This window comes from Cylas formicarius, unplaced genomic scaffold, assembly GCF_029955315.1.
Source record: "Cylas formicarius isolate icCylForm1 unplaced genomic scaffold, icCylForm1.1 PGA_scaffold_9__14_contigs__length_23061073, whole genome shotgun sequence".
In the NCBI taxonomy this organism is placed as follows: domain Eukaryota; kingdom Metazoa; phylum Arthropoda; class Insecta; order Coleoptera; family Brentidae; genus Cylas; species Cylas formicarius.
This window is the reverse complement of record NW_026844365.1, coordinates 68,173-84,240: the sequence shown is the minus strand read 5'-3', so window position 1 is coordinate 84,240 and position 16,068 is coordinate 68,173. Positions and strand designations below refer to the sequence as shown.

Below are 16,068 nucleotides of genomic sequence, written 5' to 3'. Positions count from 1 at the left end.
GAGTATACCCTCGTTATTTTCAATCTTGACCAAGACTTCACCATCACATTGTAGACAGCTGAGTTTGAAGCAGGTTAAATACATAACTTTACCAGTCGGACCTGCTAACAATAACAGTGGAAGCTGTTGTATTAATTCTGTGAAGTCTATCTCGTCGAACGAAATGCTTCTTTTCTCCGACAAAACGTAGGGGAGAAAGCTCACTTTCACTGCCGGAGCGAAGATTCTTGCTGGGCTAAGACCTGAGGTAATTTCTAGTCCGAATTCCGGCAGCGTAATTGCTACCTCGTAAATGTATTTTTGTTCGCGGATTATTTCCGCATTGACCACAAATCTTCCCCACGAATCCAATGCTTGCGTTGGATAATTTTCGACTTCGGACATTTTTCTCACTCTGCACTTATCACGAAATTGTATGAGTGGAAACTGAATAAAAAATTAAAATTTCTTATAGCTTATATATGTATAACCCCACCCATTCCCCAGATCCAAAGCGAACGCCGCACAAACTTGTTTCGACAGGAAAAAAACCTGACGGAGAACCTCCATCCATCCCGCTTTTGTTTTAGACAAGCTCTGACAAGAAAAAAAAGTACGTATCAAATAATGCGCCATTTTAAAAGGGGACATATTATCAATAGTGAAACTATTTATATTAAGATATACCTTTATCCTCTTTGCAAATAATTTTCTACTCGCTCACAGGTAGGATCATGAAGATCCTTCAATATTTTGTTACACCAGGTATTTAGCTTAGCCTAGAATTCTTTTGAAAAATTATTATTTTTAAAAAAGGCGCGCGCTAGATCAGTTGCCGTTTCAGCGATATTTCCTTGTTTCCCGTGTCGGAGTTTATCTCTTTTCTTTTGTGCATATTCTTGTTTTAATTAAATCTTGATTATCTTTTTATGCCAATTTTGACGATCATCTAATTTTTTGTAACTAAAATTAATTCAATAGAAACAATTAAGGCGAGATGATGCCCGGCAGCTGTTGTATTAGGTATGAAAAAGTCAATTTGGATGAAGGAGATGCTTCTTTTGTCCCGACAATGTACAAGAATAAACCTGTCTAACCATAGCAAAATGGGGCCCAAAACTGTGACACTAGGCGAGAGTATGCGTTATTTGGAAGTTAAATTTTAAAAATCCTTTGTAAAATATTCACGGGGAGGGTGTCAAGGCGTCAATTTTTATAAACATCGGAGGTCAGTGTCGGAGAAATAAGGGTTCTTCCCTTTTCTCCTCGTCTCTTTTTAACTCCGTTTTGAGTAATTTGTAATAATTTGAGAAAAAAAAATCCAGTACCCGAAAAATGGACACATTTGCAAACAAAACAAAAAAAATAGGATAAAAAAAAAACTATAAAATATAGGCGCCAATGCAGGCAATAGTTTAAATACGGGAAGTTACATTTTTAAACATAAATTCAGATTTTCGGTGGCAATATAACTCTATTTTTCGTGTTTGTTAAGAACCAGGCTTTGGAAACGTCTGGTTAAGGCCACAGGCCATTAGCTTCTAAATAAACGCGAGATATCATGAAAACCGAAAAAGTTTGAATGGAATCTAACGTTTCCTTTTGTTTCTCAAAAATAGTAATTAAGCGGAAAAGTACTCGTAGTATATTGATTAATTGTAGAAATATCTCATTTTCTACAAAACAACTTAAGTTAAATAAAATGCACATTAAATTATTATAAATTACCGCTTTGTTGTATTCGCTATTTACTATGCCCCAACCTATGACGACACTGGAGGGTAGCTTAAAATTTGACCTGCTTGGTTTACCTGCCTTTCGTAGGAATGCGGGTTGTTTCACGTGTCAGTCGAAGTTTAAAGAAGCGTTTGTGTTAAGGGTTCGTTTCTGTTATACGCGTTTGTTGCTTAATGCAATATCGCCAACGAGTTTAAGTTTTGTGTTCAATGTGTGTTTCATATACGGATAAATAAAACAAAAAAGACTGGAAAAAGATAGGTAAGAAGCTTTCGGAATTGCGACTTTAATGAGTAACCGCGTAACATTTTGACCTAGTATTATGTATATGTTCGACGAGGTTTCTATACTTAATTAAAAAAAATTGGGGAGTGATCAAAGGAGGCTGAGGTCGGAGAGACGGATCTTGTTTAGTATCAATTTTTGTTTAATAAAACAACCAAAAATGCTCGCTTACGTTTTTGAAGTAGGTAAAAAGGAAACAGAATTTTAATACAAATAACGCACGATATATCTCCCAAAAAATTCAGCCATATGAACAACGCGAAGAAGTTAAGCAGATAAAATTTTACAAGATTTTTGGGGGGCCTAGTGTAAATTCGGATTGTGGAAAGTAACAGATAGAGAGAATGAGTGACCTATATAGAAAAACAGAGACAGAAAGGTAGATTTATTTAAACGTTTCTCAATCATCCACCCATCGGAGATAATAAATAACATTCGCTAGTTTTTTTTTTGCATGTATTGAGTTCAGTTCGGAATAGAAATATGTCAATAGTAACAATTTAAATATGGTAATTTTTGGGGATTGTTATACGTCCGCCAGCGTATTAAAAATATGGTTTTAGGGGTTAGAACTTTTAAGTTTCAAGAAAAAAAAACTCATGTTGAAATTTTTGTATTCGGAAGCTTCTGTTGTTTATTAATTTATAGACACTGGAAAATATAAAAATAAAACATCCTACAGTTGACATACGTGCCCTCTTAAACTCGAAAAGAGCTAATTTATCTTAGAAGAGTACGTATTTTTGGTAAAATAGATATTTTTTATATTAAATATTTGACCGATCAATGTAATTCGTCAAGCAGAAACCGAGAAGAAAAGTGACGCCTGTGGTGTTTGCTGACAATCCGACCCTGCTTCGTGTACAAATGCAATGACATTTCGGCAGGGCTATAGGCTACGAAACCTTTCAAACTCGAAAAGGACGAACTGTTTTAAAGAAAAAAGGTACTTCATTTTTGGTAAAAGTAATAGATAATTTTTTTTTTCGCTAAATATTCCACAGATCGATGTAACTCGTCAAGCAGAATCCGAGAAGAAAAGTGACCGGGGGTGCTGTTTGCTTACAATCCGACCCTGCTTCGTGTACAAATGCAATGCCATTTCGGCAGGGCTATAGGCTACGAAACCTTTCGAACTCGAAAAGGCGCTACTAATTTTGAATAGGTACTTAATATTGGGTAAAAGTAATAGATAAGATTGTTTTACATTAAATATTTGACAGATCGATGTAACTCGTCAAGCGGAATCCGAGAAGAAAAATGACGGATGTGCTGTTTGCTGATAGTCCAGAACGGCTTCGTGTACAAATGCATGGCGGGGAGACCAGAAAGTTTTCGAAACTGCGTGAGTGGAAGTCTGCGTTGGACAAATTTTGAAAATATCTGAAGGTTTAACGAATTTTGGAGAATTCGACAGAGCTACAGACTACGAAACCTTTCGAAACGAACACACGTGTCCTGTTGAACTTGAAAAAAGACGAAATTATTTTTAAAAAGGTATATTGTTGCTAAATAATGGATTTTTTTTAATTAAAATATTTGACAGATCATGGTAACTCGTGAAGCAACATCTCAGAATTGAATCGGGGAACGAGGAATCAAAAAAAGGTTAACAATTTGGATCATTTTGGAAGATACATACGCCGCGCTTTTCAAAGCGGACAGACGTGCCCTTGTCCAACTGAAACGAACACACGTGTCCTGTTGAACTTGAAAAAAGACGAAATTATTTTAAAAAGGTATATTGTTGCTAAATAATAGATTTTTTTTTAATTAAAATATTTGACAGATCATGGTAACTCGTGAAGCAACATCTCAGAATTGAATCGGGGAGTTGTGTATTTGCTGGCAATCCGGGCCTGCTTGGATCATTTTGGAAGATACATACGCCTGCGCTTTTCAAAGCGGACAGACGTGCCCGTGTCCCACTTGACAAAGGCGGAATTATTTTAGGAAAGGTATATTATTTGTAAAAAAAAAATATACAATTTTTAAGTAACATATTTGACAGACCATGGCAACTAGTAAAGCAGAATCCGAGAATTCAATCGGCGGCTGTATGTTGACTGACAAGAATATAATTGCTGTTAATCCGGCCCTGCTTCTTGTACAAATGCATAGTGGGGAGACATGAACATTTTTCGAAATTGCGGCCCTATCCTCTTGGGATTCTACGTTGGACAAATTCTGAAAACGACCCAGAAATATAATTGGTGAGAAAATAGTTTTTTTTGTTGTGTTAACAGTTAACAATTTTTTTATTTTGGAAATAAGGGGTTTCAGTGTGTACTGGTAATAGTGAATCAATTTAATGACCTCAGCATCTCTAAACCCCCCATCTTGAGACGCGTTAACGATCCGGATCGAGTTACGTCGCGTAATTGTGTCACTTTTTTAATTAAAAAATGAAAGAGATGTACCTACCATACTTTAGAAACCCCTACTCCCCTTTGGAGGTGATGAAATAAGTTTTGGCATAAAATATAAGTTCCTCGTATTACTTTGATATAAGTATAAGTCTTGCCTGTTTTTTTTTTTAAAAGGAGGTTCAAACCCGTGCGAGGTGAGGTTTGATATATGAAACAGACCAGTCATGGGGACACGAGATATGGAAAGTTTCAGCGTAGTCGTCGCCACATTGCTGCCAACACTGCATATATAAGGAATCACGAACCATTCAGGTAAAATTTTGAAAACACATATTTATGGCAATATAGAACCTCTCTTTTTTTTTAACAGGAATATTGAGACTTAGACCAGTATCTTTTTAAGTAGGCATGTGGGGTAAAGAAGACGCAGAAGCTTCAGTCGGGTACCATCGGTAACGTAGGCGATTGATATATTTCCACCACTACATATGTTGGATTGGAATTTCCCATTTGATGCTTTGACTGACTAAATGAGGAAACTTGGAGGTAAGCTCTTACGGAATTCTATCGAAATATGTTTAGTAACATATTGGTGCATTACTCTGTCTTCCAGTCAGTTTCACATAAACTTTGCACGTATTATAGAAATGCCACCTAGTTTTTTTGTGTTAATATTATTGAAAGTAGTAGCTGGTAGCTGTAGTCGTAAGCCCAGAGAGTCTCTGTTTTGAACATAATACACAAAATTGGGCGTTCAAAAACAATAGACTGCATGCCTTTTAGAGTCGGCGTAAACTATGGTCATATACCCCTGATCAAATTCAAAACTACAAAATCGTTGTGTCTCTGCATTAAAAATAATAGTAAAATTTATTGTAGGCACCTAGTAGAGTATCGAAAATTTCCATTTTTAGTGCCAAATTGGTTACTCCAGTAAATTCCAACTGTTCTAATTTTTTTTTTAATAATTTATGATGTTAGTGAGTTTCATTGCAATTATTTGTTACTTAAATTTTCTGCGTATTAAACCATAATTAACAATACGCTATTCGTTAACGCAGGTAGAATTAATGACGCTGACTGACCTGATTTTGTCCAGGGGGGCGTAGTACGGTAGTTTGTACTGTGATGTTTGGTAGTTTGGCAGTGAGCTCTCATTTATGAAACTGGGGAATGTTTCGTTATCTTCAAATCGTAAACACGTATCATTAGAATTATATTTTTAAAATATTGATTAGGACATGTACTAAGTAACTAAATGCTCTAGCGAAAATATTCACACATATTGCGGAAAACGTACAAATTTAAATTAGAGAAAATTAACTATTTTTAGAGGTTGGTTTTTCAAAAAGGTGGGGATTTAGTTAAAGAACAGATAGAGACTAAAGGGAAGCTCTATGAGAAAAGTTAGAATTAAAAAGTCGATGTTTTCGTGTCATAGCGAAAGATGGATTATTATTAAAAATAATACTTGCATTAATTGTTGTCACCATTTGTGAAAAATATGGAAAATATCCTCTAGGTTCGCATACCTTTTTTTAAATTTTTTTAAGGTGGCTAACAAAATACACAGACAGAAAAGTTTAGATCCTGTTCGTTAATGTAGCGCATAGAAAAAAATTAGAAAAGAGAACGTTTCGTGTATGGCATACGTAGTTAGTACGGAATATTAATCTGAAGGCTGCAAGACAGTGAAAGAGTGATGCGCTTAAGTGTGGTTCAGAGGGGTTATTTGGGCTGTAGAAGTTTTTCTTTGAACAGGGTTCAAATAGCGTCTCCTAGAGCGTTAGCAGAGAAGAGTATTACAGTATTTAATATAAGCGTCCAGATTTCATTATTGTTGAGATTGCATAGAAACACACTTTCATGTAGTAGTCGCAGCAGCTTTAAAGTATATGACTTTTTAGTTAAGATGCCTTTCGAGTTTGCTTTATGGCTTGATAGGAAATTAAAGGGTAGATACAGATAAGTTACGAAAAAAAGTATGTACACTATCCTCAAAGATCAGCAATAAATAAAAGAAATTGATGAAATAGTAAAGTTGACTGCGATATCTTAAAATCATCAATAAGATAGATAAATTAAATTAATTTTGAAAATATTAAATAATAAAAACAAATAATAAAAATAGCAAAGAAAATCAAAATCATCAATAAGATAGACAAATTAATTTTGTAAATATTAAATAATAAAAATAAAATTATAATAGTAAAGAAAGCCTACCACGGCCACATACACATAATATTTTCGACATATGAACTTTTCCCAGATAAATAGTCAAATATTTCACGATACCTTAAAACAGAAGCATGCGGAAATATGTATGAAGTTAACGCACGGTAGATTGCTTAGTAAATTAAAAAGGTATATGGTTTCTAATATCCTACTTTATTAATGAAAATTTTAACCAGCTTTTTGTTTTGCAGATATTATTGGTGGTGCCTGCCAGCTTCCAGTTCCGAGAAAAGAAATCCAACACTTTTCGTCTTTATTTCCCCTGTCCTTTGTGCGCAATAAAAGTACAGTTTGTACCCGCGTGGGTACACATTCGCAGAACTATATGTTTTTAAAATAAATGTTTTGGTCAATATTCACTAGGTGGGGTTACCTTATTAAAGAAAATCTTATTCCAAGAGGGGACACTAGTTTACATTCGAACCGCTAGAGGGTGCAGATGGTCACGCGAACAATATGATCAAGTCTCATTGACGCCATTGCTTTTCTTAGGGGTGGGAAAATATCTGGGCTCTGATTGGCTTCGCCGCCATCGCAAACTAGAGGTGGGGAGATTGATTAAACCCCATTGGTGCTTGCTTATCCAATGGGAGCCAGTTTCAAGGGATTATGGGTAAAGGGGGAGGAGCTAGAGAGTCGTGGGTAAGGAGGACACCCCACAAAAAGGGAGAGGAGTGGGGGAAGCCTATATTATACTTATTCACTACTAATGGTTCCAACATAGGAGCAGAGAATTAAAAGCAATAATTGTGTCCAACTTAGAAGATGATTGGGACTCATCAGCTGGAGCTCAACATCTTTATTAGTAGAACAACCGTTTTTCTCATTATTACAGGGTGAAAGGAAAAGGGGATCTGGCGGAGAAACATTTAGTTCAGTTCAAAAAGATCAGGCGCTCCTTCCGATAGTCGAAAATGACCATTTCCAAAGCGCGAAAAATGCAAGAATTGTCGAAGAATTAAAGCATCGCATTCGCTCCCCAACAGAACTATCAAGCGCAAAAGGAGCAGTTTTGGGATTAAACGATCTACCAATCTTCCAAAACGTGTAAAATCAGTGTGTATAGACCAGACAACCAGCGTTTGACCCCTCGATTTGTCGACAGGTACAGAGCTGCAGGTCATTTCAGTACGTATGAGATGGCGGATTGAGGGAATGTCCTGTTCAGACTGCAAACATCGTTACACAGTAAATGAATGAAACTGCTGTAGCGGAGAAATTTTATTCCTCAAAGCAGAGAAGAGCTGTGGCAATTAAATCAGGAAGTATGGGAAGAATTTTCGCTTCGTAACTCCTTTTATGACCATCAGCCGAAGACTTGAAGCTGTGATTGATGCGGATGTAGATTGCACAAAACATGAAGTGTTTCTTCTTGTTCCGCTTGTGTTAAAAATGTTGCCCCTGCTGTTAAATTAGCTAAATTTTTTGCACTTACCAAAACCTAATTATTTTGATTAAAAAGTTGAAAATATTCTTTTTATTTTTAAAATATATAAATGTTGAATCTGTTTAGTCTAAGCGTTTTTTAATGATAAAACTTGCGAGAACCAACGATAAACAATAAAATTGAACAAAATACCATAATACTCGTACAACATGCATAATATGCATTTATCAAAGAGGATGTCTTTTATTGTTTACGATAATTTCTTGTTCTTGAACAACCATTTATTTGGTACCAGATCTCCCTGGTCTTCTAGGGGGGTGGGGGTACAATTTGATTTTGTAATAAGTCTAAATAGGTTTCTGTTGTGAGGTTATAGTCCATAAAAAAATACGATAATAATACGATGTCAGCAAATTCCCACCATAACGATATTCATTGTTTTGGCCCCAATACTGACAGTTTTGAGGATTTTGTTCGTTGTTGACCGTGAATTCATCAGTGAAACAAATATTTTTAGAAAATTTCAAAACAAAATGCTATTCTTTCTTCATGGCCTTTCGGGAGCTCTTGGTGCCTTTTACATTTATAGGAAAAATATTTGGGATTAATTAATGTGCGCATTCTGGCTTTATGTTTATTTACAGCTTGTCCAAGAATCCTCGTACTAATCATTTTATTTCCTCCACATGCAGTAACTTGTTCAAATCTCTAATGTTCCTTTCTCATGCTCTATTACCGACATTTTCTGGTGAATATTTGCAGTCTATTGCCTTTGGACTCGAATTGGATGATAATACGCTTAGTTGTTGAATTCGAAGGTATTGTTTTAGCAGGAAAATAAACTTAAAACATTTCCACTCTCTGACTGTTTCGTGCATAATACCACTTAATTACGTTTACTTTTTTTTCAATCGATCAACGCATATTTAGCATTAATTAAATATTTAATAACGTTACTGTCACGTATTTTTGTATCGTCTCTGTCAAAATGTGTTTGATTTATTACCTAAACCACAATTTTTTTCTAATTTTGCTATCATATTTAATTCGGTAACTGAAGATTGACTTATTGAAATTTATTCAAATTCGGCACATGAGTTAATCATAAAGTTATATTACAACTTTGCCATAAGGTGTAGGTACAGAAGAGCCAATATTTGGGCACGTAAAAATTTACATGGTATAACAAAACAACTAGTTGAACTTTTAAGAACCAAATGGTATGATAAAAAATTTATTTCGTAGACGAAGTCATTTTAATCCTGTTCGATATGGGCCGAATTAAAAACAATGTGAGATGTAATAATATACATACCCAAAAATGTCCGCTATGAATAATTCACACACTTACGTTGTCGAAATAACAGTCGATTCCTTCAGGAGCGAGTTCTTTCAGAGCTTCGTCCACGTTCTGCGTCTTGTAATTGATAAAGTGATCGAATTTTAAGTCGTCCACCAGCCACTTGCCCTTTTCGTCAGACCCTGCGATCCCGATGACCTTGCAGCCTTTAATCTTAGCGATTTGACCGACTTGGTTTCCCACCGCCCCCGCTGCTCCCGACACCACCACAGTTTCCCCAGATTTCGGTTGACAAATCTCCAGAAAGCCGAGGTAAGCGGTGTTCCTAAACGGAAGACGAATTACGAAAGCTATGGCGATTATACAATATTTCGAGTTATAGTTTCTTAATTTCCAATTTACCACAGAAATGGTATTAAGGATAACGCTTCCTATCATTGTTATAAATTGAGGTCTCCGAAAGAAACATTTTCGGTGACTACACCCCCTTGAAATCGAAGCTGCTCGAAGTTGCCCGCGCATACAGAAAGTATGACGAATATAAAGGTGAAGAAATTGCTGCGCAATACGAGGCAGATGTTTTACGTGAGCTTAACCCTATCTAGATGGTATGGAATCGAGTAAAGCGATACGTGGCAATGAACAACTCCGATTTGAATACAGAACATGGTGATTCCTTAATAAGCATTTCAACAAGTTACAGAACAAAATTCGAGTAATTATATTGAAAATATCAAGGAAAACAACGTAAAGTAAATGTGGTCCGCTGGATAATCTTATTATTAGTCAAAATTCTAGCGACAATTCCGAGAGCACATTGGTATTTTGAATCCAATCCAGTTAGCATTTTTTATGTTATTTGTAGCAGAACGCCATAGTAGATCAACGAAATCAACTAAAAATAAGATACTTATAATCAGTTAAATATGAAACAGACTTCACTTAATTTCGAAAAACAATGATGATGACAATATATTTTTTAAAATATTGATGTCTTATTAATATATAAATATTATGGTATTATAATGTTAGGTCGATAATTGGCTATAACTCATCTATTAAAAAAATAGAAAATGTGTCAAAAACTTACGAGACCGTCACCTTTTAATTATATTTGTATTAACTATCCATTTGTTTTGTTTATTCAACCATGTTCTAAAAGTTATTTGAAGAGAAACAAATGTATTAGGTTACATAGATGCAACGCCGTCATCATCTTACAAACACAGAAAACAAGCAGTAGAGGTAGCAAAATCTACTGCCTAAAAAATAAAAAAAAATGCAAATACCATCCATACAAGTTTAAGAGTGTTCAACATTTGTATCTTGATGATGCCCAGCATCGGATGCAGTTTTGCCACTGGTATTGGTATCAAATACGAATCAACTTCAATTTCAATCAAATCAATTTCGGGACTTTTTAATCGCCATAACACGAAGAACTGCTTTACAGAAAACGACTATTTGATTTGTGAAAGGGTCCAATAAGGACGCTTTGGGGTTGGGGTATCGTGTTTTATTTTATAACAACTATAGCCCACCGAAATTGTAGGAAAGAGTTCCAGAATTCCGAGAATCTGAAACCAAATCTTCTCAACTTAATTGAAAAATGTCTCTCTGGAACATATTTTTCTTGGTCAAATTTATGAACAGGCTTCGGGAGCAGCTACGGGTTCTTCATTAGATATCTTAATGCATAGTTATATATATATATATAATATAACGTTAAAACCAGATTTACCACTTGTCCAAAAATCTCTCAACATCTTCGATCCGTCAAAGACAAGGTTCCGTTTGAGATACCAGGAGTTTACAGGATTATATATATATATATATATATATATATATATATATATATATATATATATATATATATATATAGAGTCAAAGAATACATTGGAGAGACTGGACGAAAAATATCAACAAGGCTCAAAGAACATAAAAAGGCCTTAGGACTACGACAAATAAACTCAGTAGCTATTGCCGACCACAATCATGATACCGGGCATCCGAAAATCTATGGAAATATATAAGCAACCAACCAATATTAACCACGATTCAGGCCTTTGACAAATATTGCAAACAGTCATAACAATGTTCATGCCCCTCTTTTACCTCCTCCCCCTTCAAACAATAGATAAGCAGACAGAATAAAATGCGAGCCAGTTGCAGTTAAGCTCTGAAGAAGCCAACAGGATCATTGACGAAACAGCAGCAAGTTTGCAACTTGGTGTCAAATACTAGTGTCAAAATACTGTCTAAAATGTAACAAAAACATCCGATAGAAATCCATACCCGTGAATAAAATATCGGACACCAAAAATGGCGCAGCTAAAAAGGGTTTTCTTATTCTTCGACGTTTTGTAAGTGTTTGCAACTTGGTTAAAGTTTTTTAATGCCCAAAGAAATAATGGCGAGTAGTTTTCTGAAAAGCATGGAAATATTGGAGATGTAAAATCAGGATCCATATATTTCTGAAATTTGAGAGTGAAATATAGTAGTGCAAAGAATTTTGGTGTAGGGAGAAAAAATTTCTATTACTTTAAAATCTTTGAAATGAAGGCGGTGTTAAACATCTACCGGAATATTTGATATTTTGATTTTTTACCAACTTTGTATATAACCTTATTTCAGCATATTGTTCAGATTCTGCTGTCTAAAGTTTTCTCGGTTTCTTCAAATAAAAAACGGTGCATTTTATTAATCAATTTTACTGTTAATCAAGGGTTTTTAACATACAAATAGAAGATTCTATGAGAAAAATGATACAATTGCTGGTATCCGGGCAATAGCAGATTCGATGCATATATAGAGCCACAGATAAGGCGCAATATATAGTTTTTGTTTCTAAAGTTAAGCTCCGATGACGATCATTTTTTGTTATCGAAACATGTCAGTTTGACAGTTTTTCTTTGAAAAACTTGGAAAAAAACGGCTTTGCCGATTGTTTGCAACTCGTTGCAAATTCAACACTTACCCGGGCGTTCCCAGTGCGCCAAGTGCAAGCGATATGGGCAATTTTCCGAAATCTGGCAGAACATAAGTTGGCATGGACGGCCATCCGATGGTCGCGTCGCTTACGATTGAGTGAGTCCTCCAGCCAAACATACCGGTGATGTATTTGCCCACGGGAAACTTTGAGTTTTTACTTTCTTTTATGCTAGGCAAAAAAGTAACGTCAAACGAATAATACAAAAACAAATACCATGAATTTGTTATTTAATCAGTAACCTATACCCTCAGTGAAGTGGCTTAAAATGGAAACAAGGTCACCAAGTAGTATTCCAGAAAAATCTATCATTCCTACTCTTATGATTTCTTAGGATTTGGAAATGAAGGTGACTTTCTACAAGGTTTCTACTGCGAACATTCGGGGCTTCCAATATAATTTGAGAATTTAACATTTTCGTAGCAAAATTCAAGGCGTGGGAAATATATTCGAAAACATCCGATTGCTCCGAAATCCGTGCGGTAAAATCTCGGAAATGTCCGAAGTGGCTCGGATCCGTGGGAAACGAAACTAACGTGGTAAAGTGACACTTCCTACATCGGTGTGCAATTAAGTATTTTACAGACGGGAGTAGAAAAATATATTTCTTTGATAAAATTCAAATGAACTATTTTAGAGTTAAAAACGAGAAGGTTCATAAATATAAAACTACCTACAATGAGCTACCGCTTAGTAAATTAGTCTCAGTCGGCCTTAGATACTAGCTGAGAACTGTTATTGCTTGTGCTAATCAAGAATCATTTAACAACATGCCAACAGAAAACATATGACGTGACCTTTTTACTATGGTAAAATATTTTTCAGGCATTTTCCTTAAATCCTATTGATGCCAGAAGTCAAATAAATTCTTGTTAAGTAAGAACTGGTTGTCTTTTTTCCATTTATGAATAACATTTAACTTCTATTTAATTGTTATACGTTTGAAAAAGTTTATCGCCATGTACTTACATCGCCACTTGCGATCCAATGAACGGCGTGTCTAGACGCAGATTAGGAGCATGGGCTCGCATGTAGGGATCGACGCTAAGATAGACGGCTTCAACCAAACATTCTAAACAATGAAAAATGGTAAGTTACCAGGTACATTCTATTTCAAGACGAAATATATTGACTTGAAAATTTTCTCGATTTTTTCAATGTGTGTATATTGTACCGTTTTTCTTTCCGCTGTCACTGTTTGGTGATTTTTGTATAAATGTGTCAAATTAGTTATATGTTAGTTGAAATTATATACAGTGTCCTCACTGAATAAGTTTTGGCAAAATTCTATAGCTTGTGCATCAAAACAATATCAATTTACTAACGTTTATAAATATTTGGGATTATTGGGATAAATTGGGATCTTTATATGAAAAATGTTTAAAAATTAAGCTATTTTGCAAATGCAGAAAATGTTGTTCACCATCCAGGACTACGTTCTGCCAATGTGGAAGATCGTTTACTCAAGCATGTCACTTTTGTGTGATGCGATTCGATCTTTTAGGACCCGAGAAGTCTGTCCTACGTAATATTTTTCACGGAATAGGATACCCCTGATTTCTTTAACGGTGGACCAGAGTCCCTCAATCGACTGTGCACGTTTCCAATATTTTTTGTGAATTTTTCCGTCCATCTTAAGTGTCTCTCATCTTTAAAGACTGACATAATTAACGGACTGACGGACCGTACGGTATGAGAAAAGATTTTCAGCTATCTCATTGGTTCGATTTTTTCTTTCTATTTCTATATTTACAATATTTTCAACTCTATGAAATATGTTTCGCCCTGCTTGGATGTCGATACGCTTATTTGTGCTCTAATTAAATATCAACCTGCTCAAAAAATAAGCATTTTTTACAAAAATCGCAAACAGTTTTTGTAAATTTGCCTGTAACCGAGTGGGATGACTACTGTTTTGAACTCTGTTTTTTTGCGCTAATATTAAATTCGTTTTCATATACAGGGGATGCTCAGAAAAAAAGAATGGGAGCCGGTATGAGTTAAACTCAGAAGAAGACAACGGAATAATTGCCGAACCGTCACCAAGTTTGTCTGTAAAAGTTTTTTTGAAAACAAATAAATCAATAAAAATATATTATTCTTCAAAACTAATTGTAGTAACGCCGCTGTCATAATACTGAATGTATTATTAAGGTTGCAAATGATGTTTTATTTTAAAATAAAACATTATTGGTTAGTTTCTTTTTTGCCGTCCCAAAAAACGGTGCAAAATTAGCTAGTACCTGGCACTTTTAATTTATTTAATCACTAACTAGGAAACGACTAAGGACATACAGAATAATCATTTCTAATTATCAAGATTGCCATGAAAACAAATTTGGTTTTTATTTAAACAAACGCTACGCATCTTTCACGTCGTTATCTCGTTCGTTTAAATTAATTAAATATTTATTACAGTTAGTCCTATTTAAGCTCATCTTAGTACTGATTTATTTAAGTTCCTAAATAATTAATAAGGATGGTTAATCTTTAACAATTTATTAGAATTCGGTTAATTACTAATAGAATAAAAAGTGATTAAACTAAATATTACTAAATATTTTGCTATTTGGAAGTATTGTAAAAAAAGTAATAAATAATAATATTTTATTTTTATTTTTCATGTCATTTAATATCCCAAAGAATTATTGATTATTTTATTTGTTAAATTTTGGATATTTAGATAATTAGCAATTCTTTACCTCCGTCTTTCAAAGGTGGCAGCTCTTCTTCGACCAGTTCCAAATCGCCAGGCTTTGGCAGACCATCGAAGTGCTTCCGAAAAATGAACACTTTTGACTTGACCATTTTGGAAATTCGGGTTCGGCTCTCAGAAAAATATAAAAAAATATATCGCTCACTCCAAATGATGCCGCTTGACGGTATAGGTATGTATACACGCGAAACAATCAATTTCGCGTTTATCGTCTGAAGAGGATCGACCTCGGAAAAATTAAGAGTTCAATAAATTTTGTAGGTAAATTGACGACAAACATACAGAGTGTTTCAAAAAACGCTCCGCTAATTTGTAGGATAAATAAAATATTAAAAAATAACTATGCCTAAACTTTCATTGGTTTCCATAACCTAGGGCACTAGGTGATAAATATTTTTCTATTCCCGTCTGTAAAATACCTAATTACCCCTCGATCTCGAGTGCGGGAAGCGTCGCTTTACCACGTCAGTTTCGTTTCCCATGAATCCGAGCCACTTCGGACATTTCCGGGATTGTACCGCGCGGATTTGGAACCAATCGGATGTTGTCAATTCTGACGGTCATGTCAGTGAATGTATTCGTGTTGTTTTGCGAAACTGTACCCAACAAGTAACGGTCGTAGAAAAAGTATAGTATGCGACACGTTCGATAAACCTTTTAACTCACTCGTTTATTAAAAACTCGCTCCGCTCGCGTCAAATAAACTCGTGAGTCAAATGACGTTTACCGCACTTGTTGCATAACATACTATTCCTGGTAACATATTGCAGAAAGTGACTTCAATAAACACAAATTTAATTCTCTGCCTTAAATTCCCGTCTGAGATATTATAAAAATACGCATGCAAAAATGTGTAAGATCTTTGGCTTATTTGGTTTGAACACTTATTTGTTGTCTCATTTCCCTTTTCTATATTTCTTGTATTGTAAGAATGAGTTATATTTATTTTGTAGTTCGGTTTTTGTTTTAACATAGAACATTTCAACGTCCTAAACAGTGGTACAGAATAACAATTTCTAGTTTTTTGGAAAACTATTTTTGAGAAATGTTTTTACATAATTTTTGTTTAAG

The 16,068-nt window shown here is 34.9% G+C and overlaps 1 protein-coding gene and 1 long non-coding RNA gene across 4 annotated transcripts in view; one reads left to right on the top strand and one right to left on the bottom strand.

Annotated features, from left to right (window-relative positions):
• The window catches only part of LOC132707285 (prostaglandin reductase 1-like), a 28,707-nt gene extending 13,123 nt beyond the window's left edge, over positions 1 to 15,584 (bottom strand). For both annotated transcript variants that reach the window (XM_060679076.1, XM_060679077.1), the window contains exons 1-4: positions 14,984 to 15,584; positions 13,251 to 13,353; positions 12,270 to 12,452; positions 9,344 to 9,617 (exon numbers count right to left, since the gene is read on the bottom strand). In XM_060679076.1, the coding sequence (XP_060535059.1) occupies positions 9,344 to 9,617; positions 12,270 to 12,452; positions 13,251 to 13,353; positions 14,984 to 15,089 (666 nt within the window). In that variant the 5' untranslated portion in view covers positions 15,090 to 15,584. The remainder of the gene's footprint in view (positions 1 to 9,343; positions 9,618 to 12,269; positions 12,453 to 13,250; positions 13,354 to 14,983) is intronic.
• On the top strand, positions 3,056 to 7,092 carry LOC132707593 (uncharacterized). Of its 2 annotated transcripts, XR_009619754.1 has the most exons (7): positions 3,056 to 3,498; positions 3,548 to 3,740; positions 3,791 to 3,959; positions 4,013 to 4,214; positions 4,545 to 4,682; positions 4,741 to 4,916; positions 6,797 to 7,092. It is a non-coding gene; the product is annotated as an uncharacterized LOC132707593 (long non-coding RNA). The 2 variants fall into 2 exon arrangements; XR_009619753.1 differs by having other exon boundaries at positions 3,548 to 3,959.
• Positions 15,585 to 16,068: the final 484 nt, after the last annotated feature.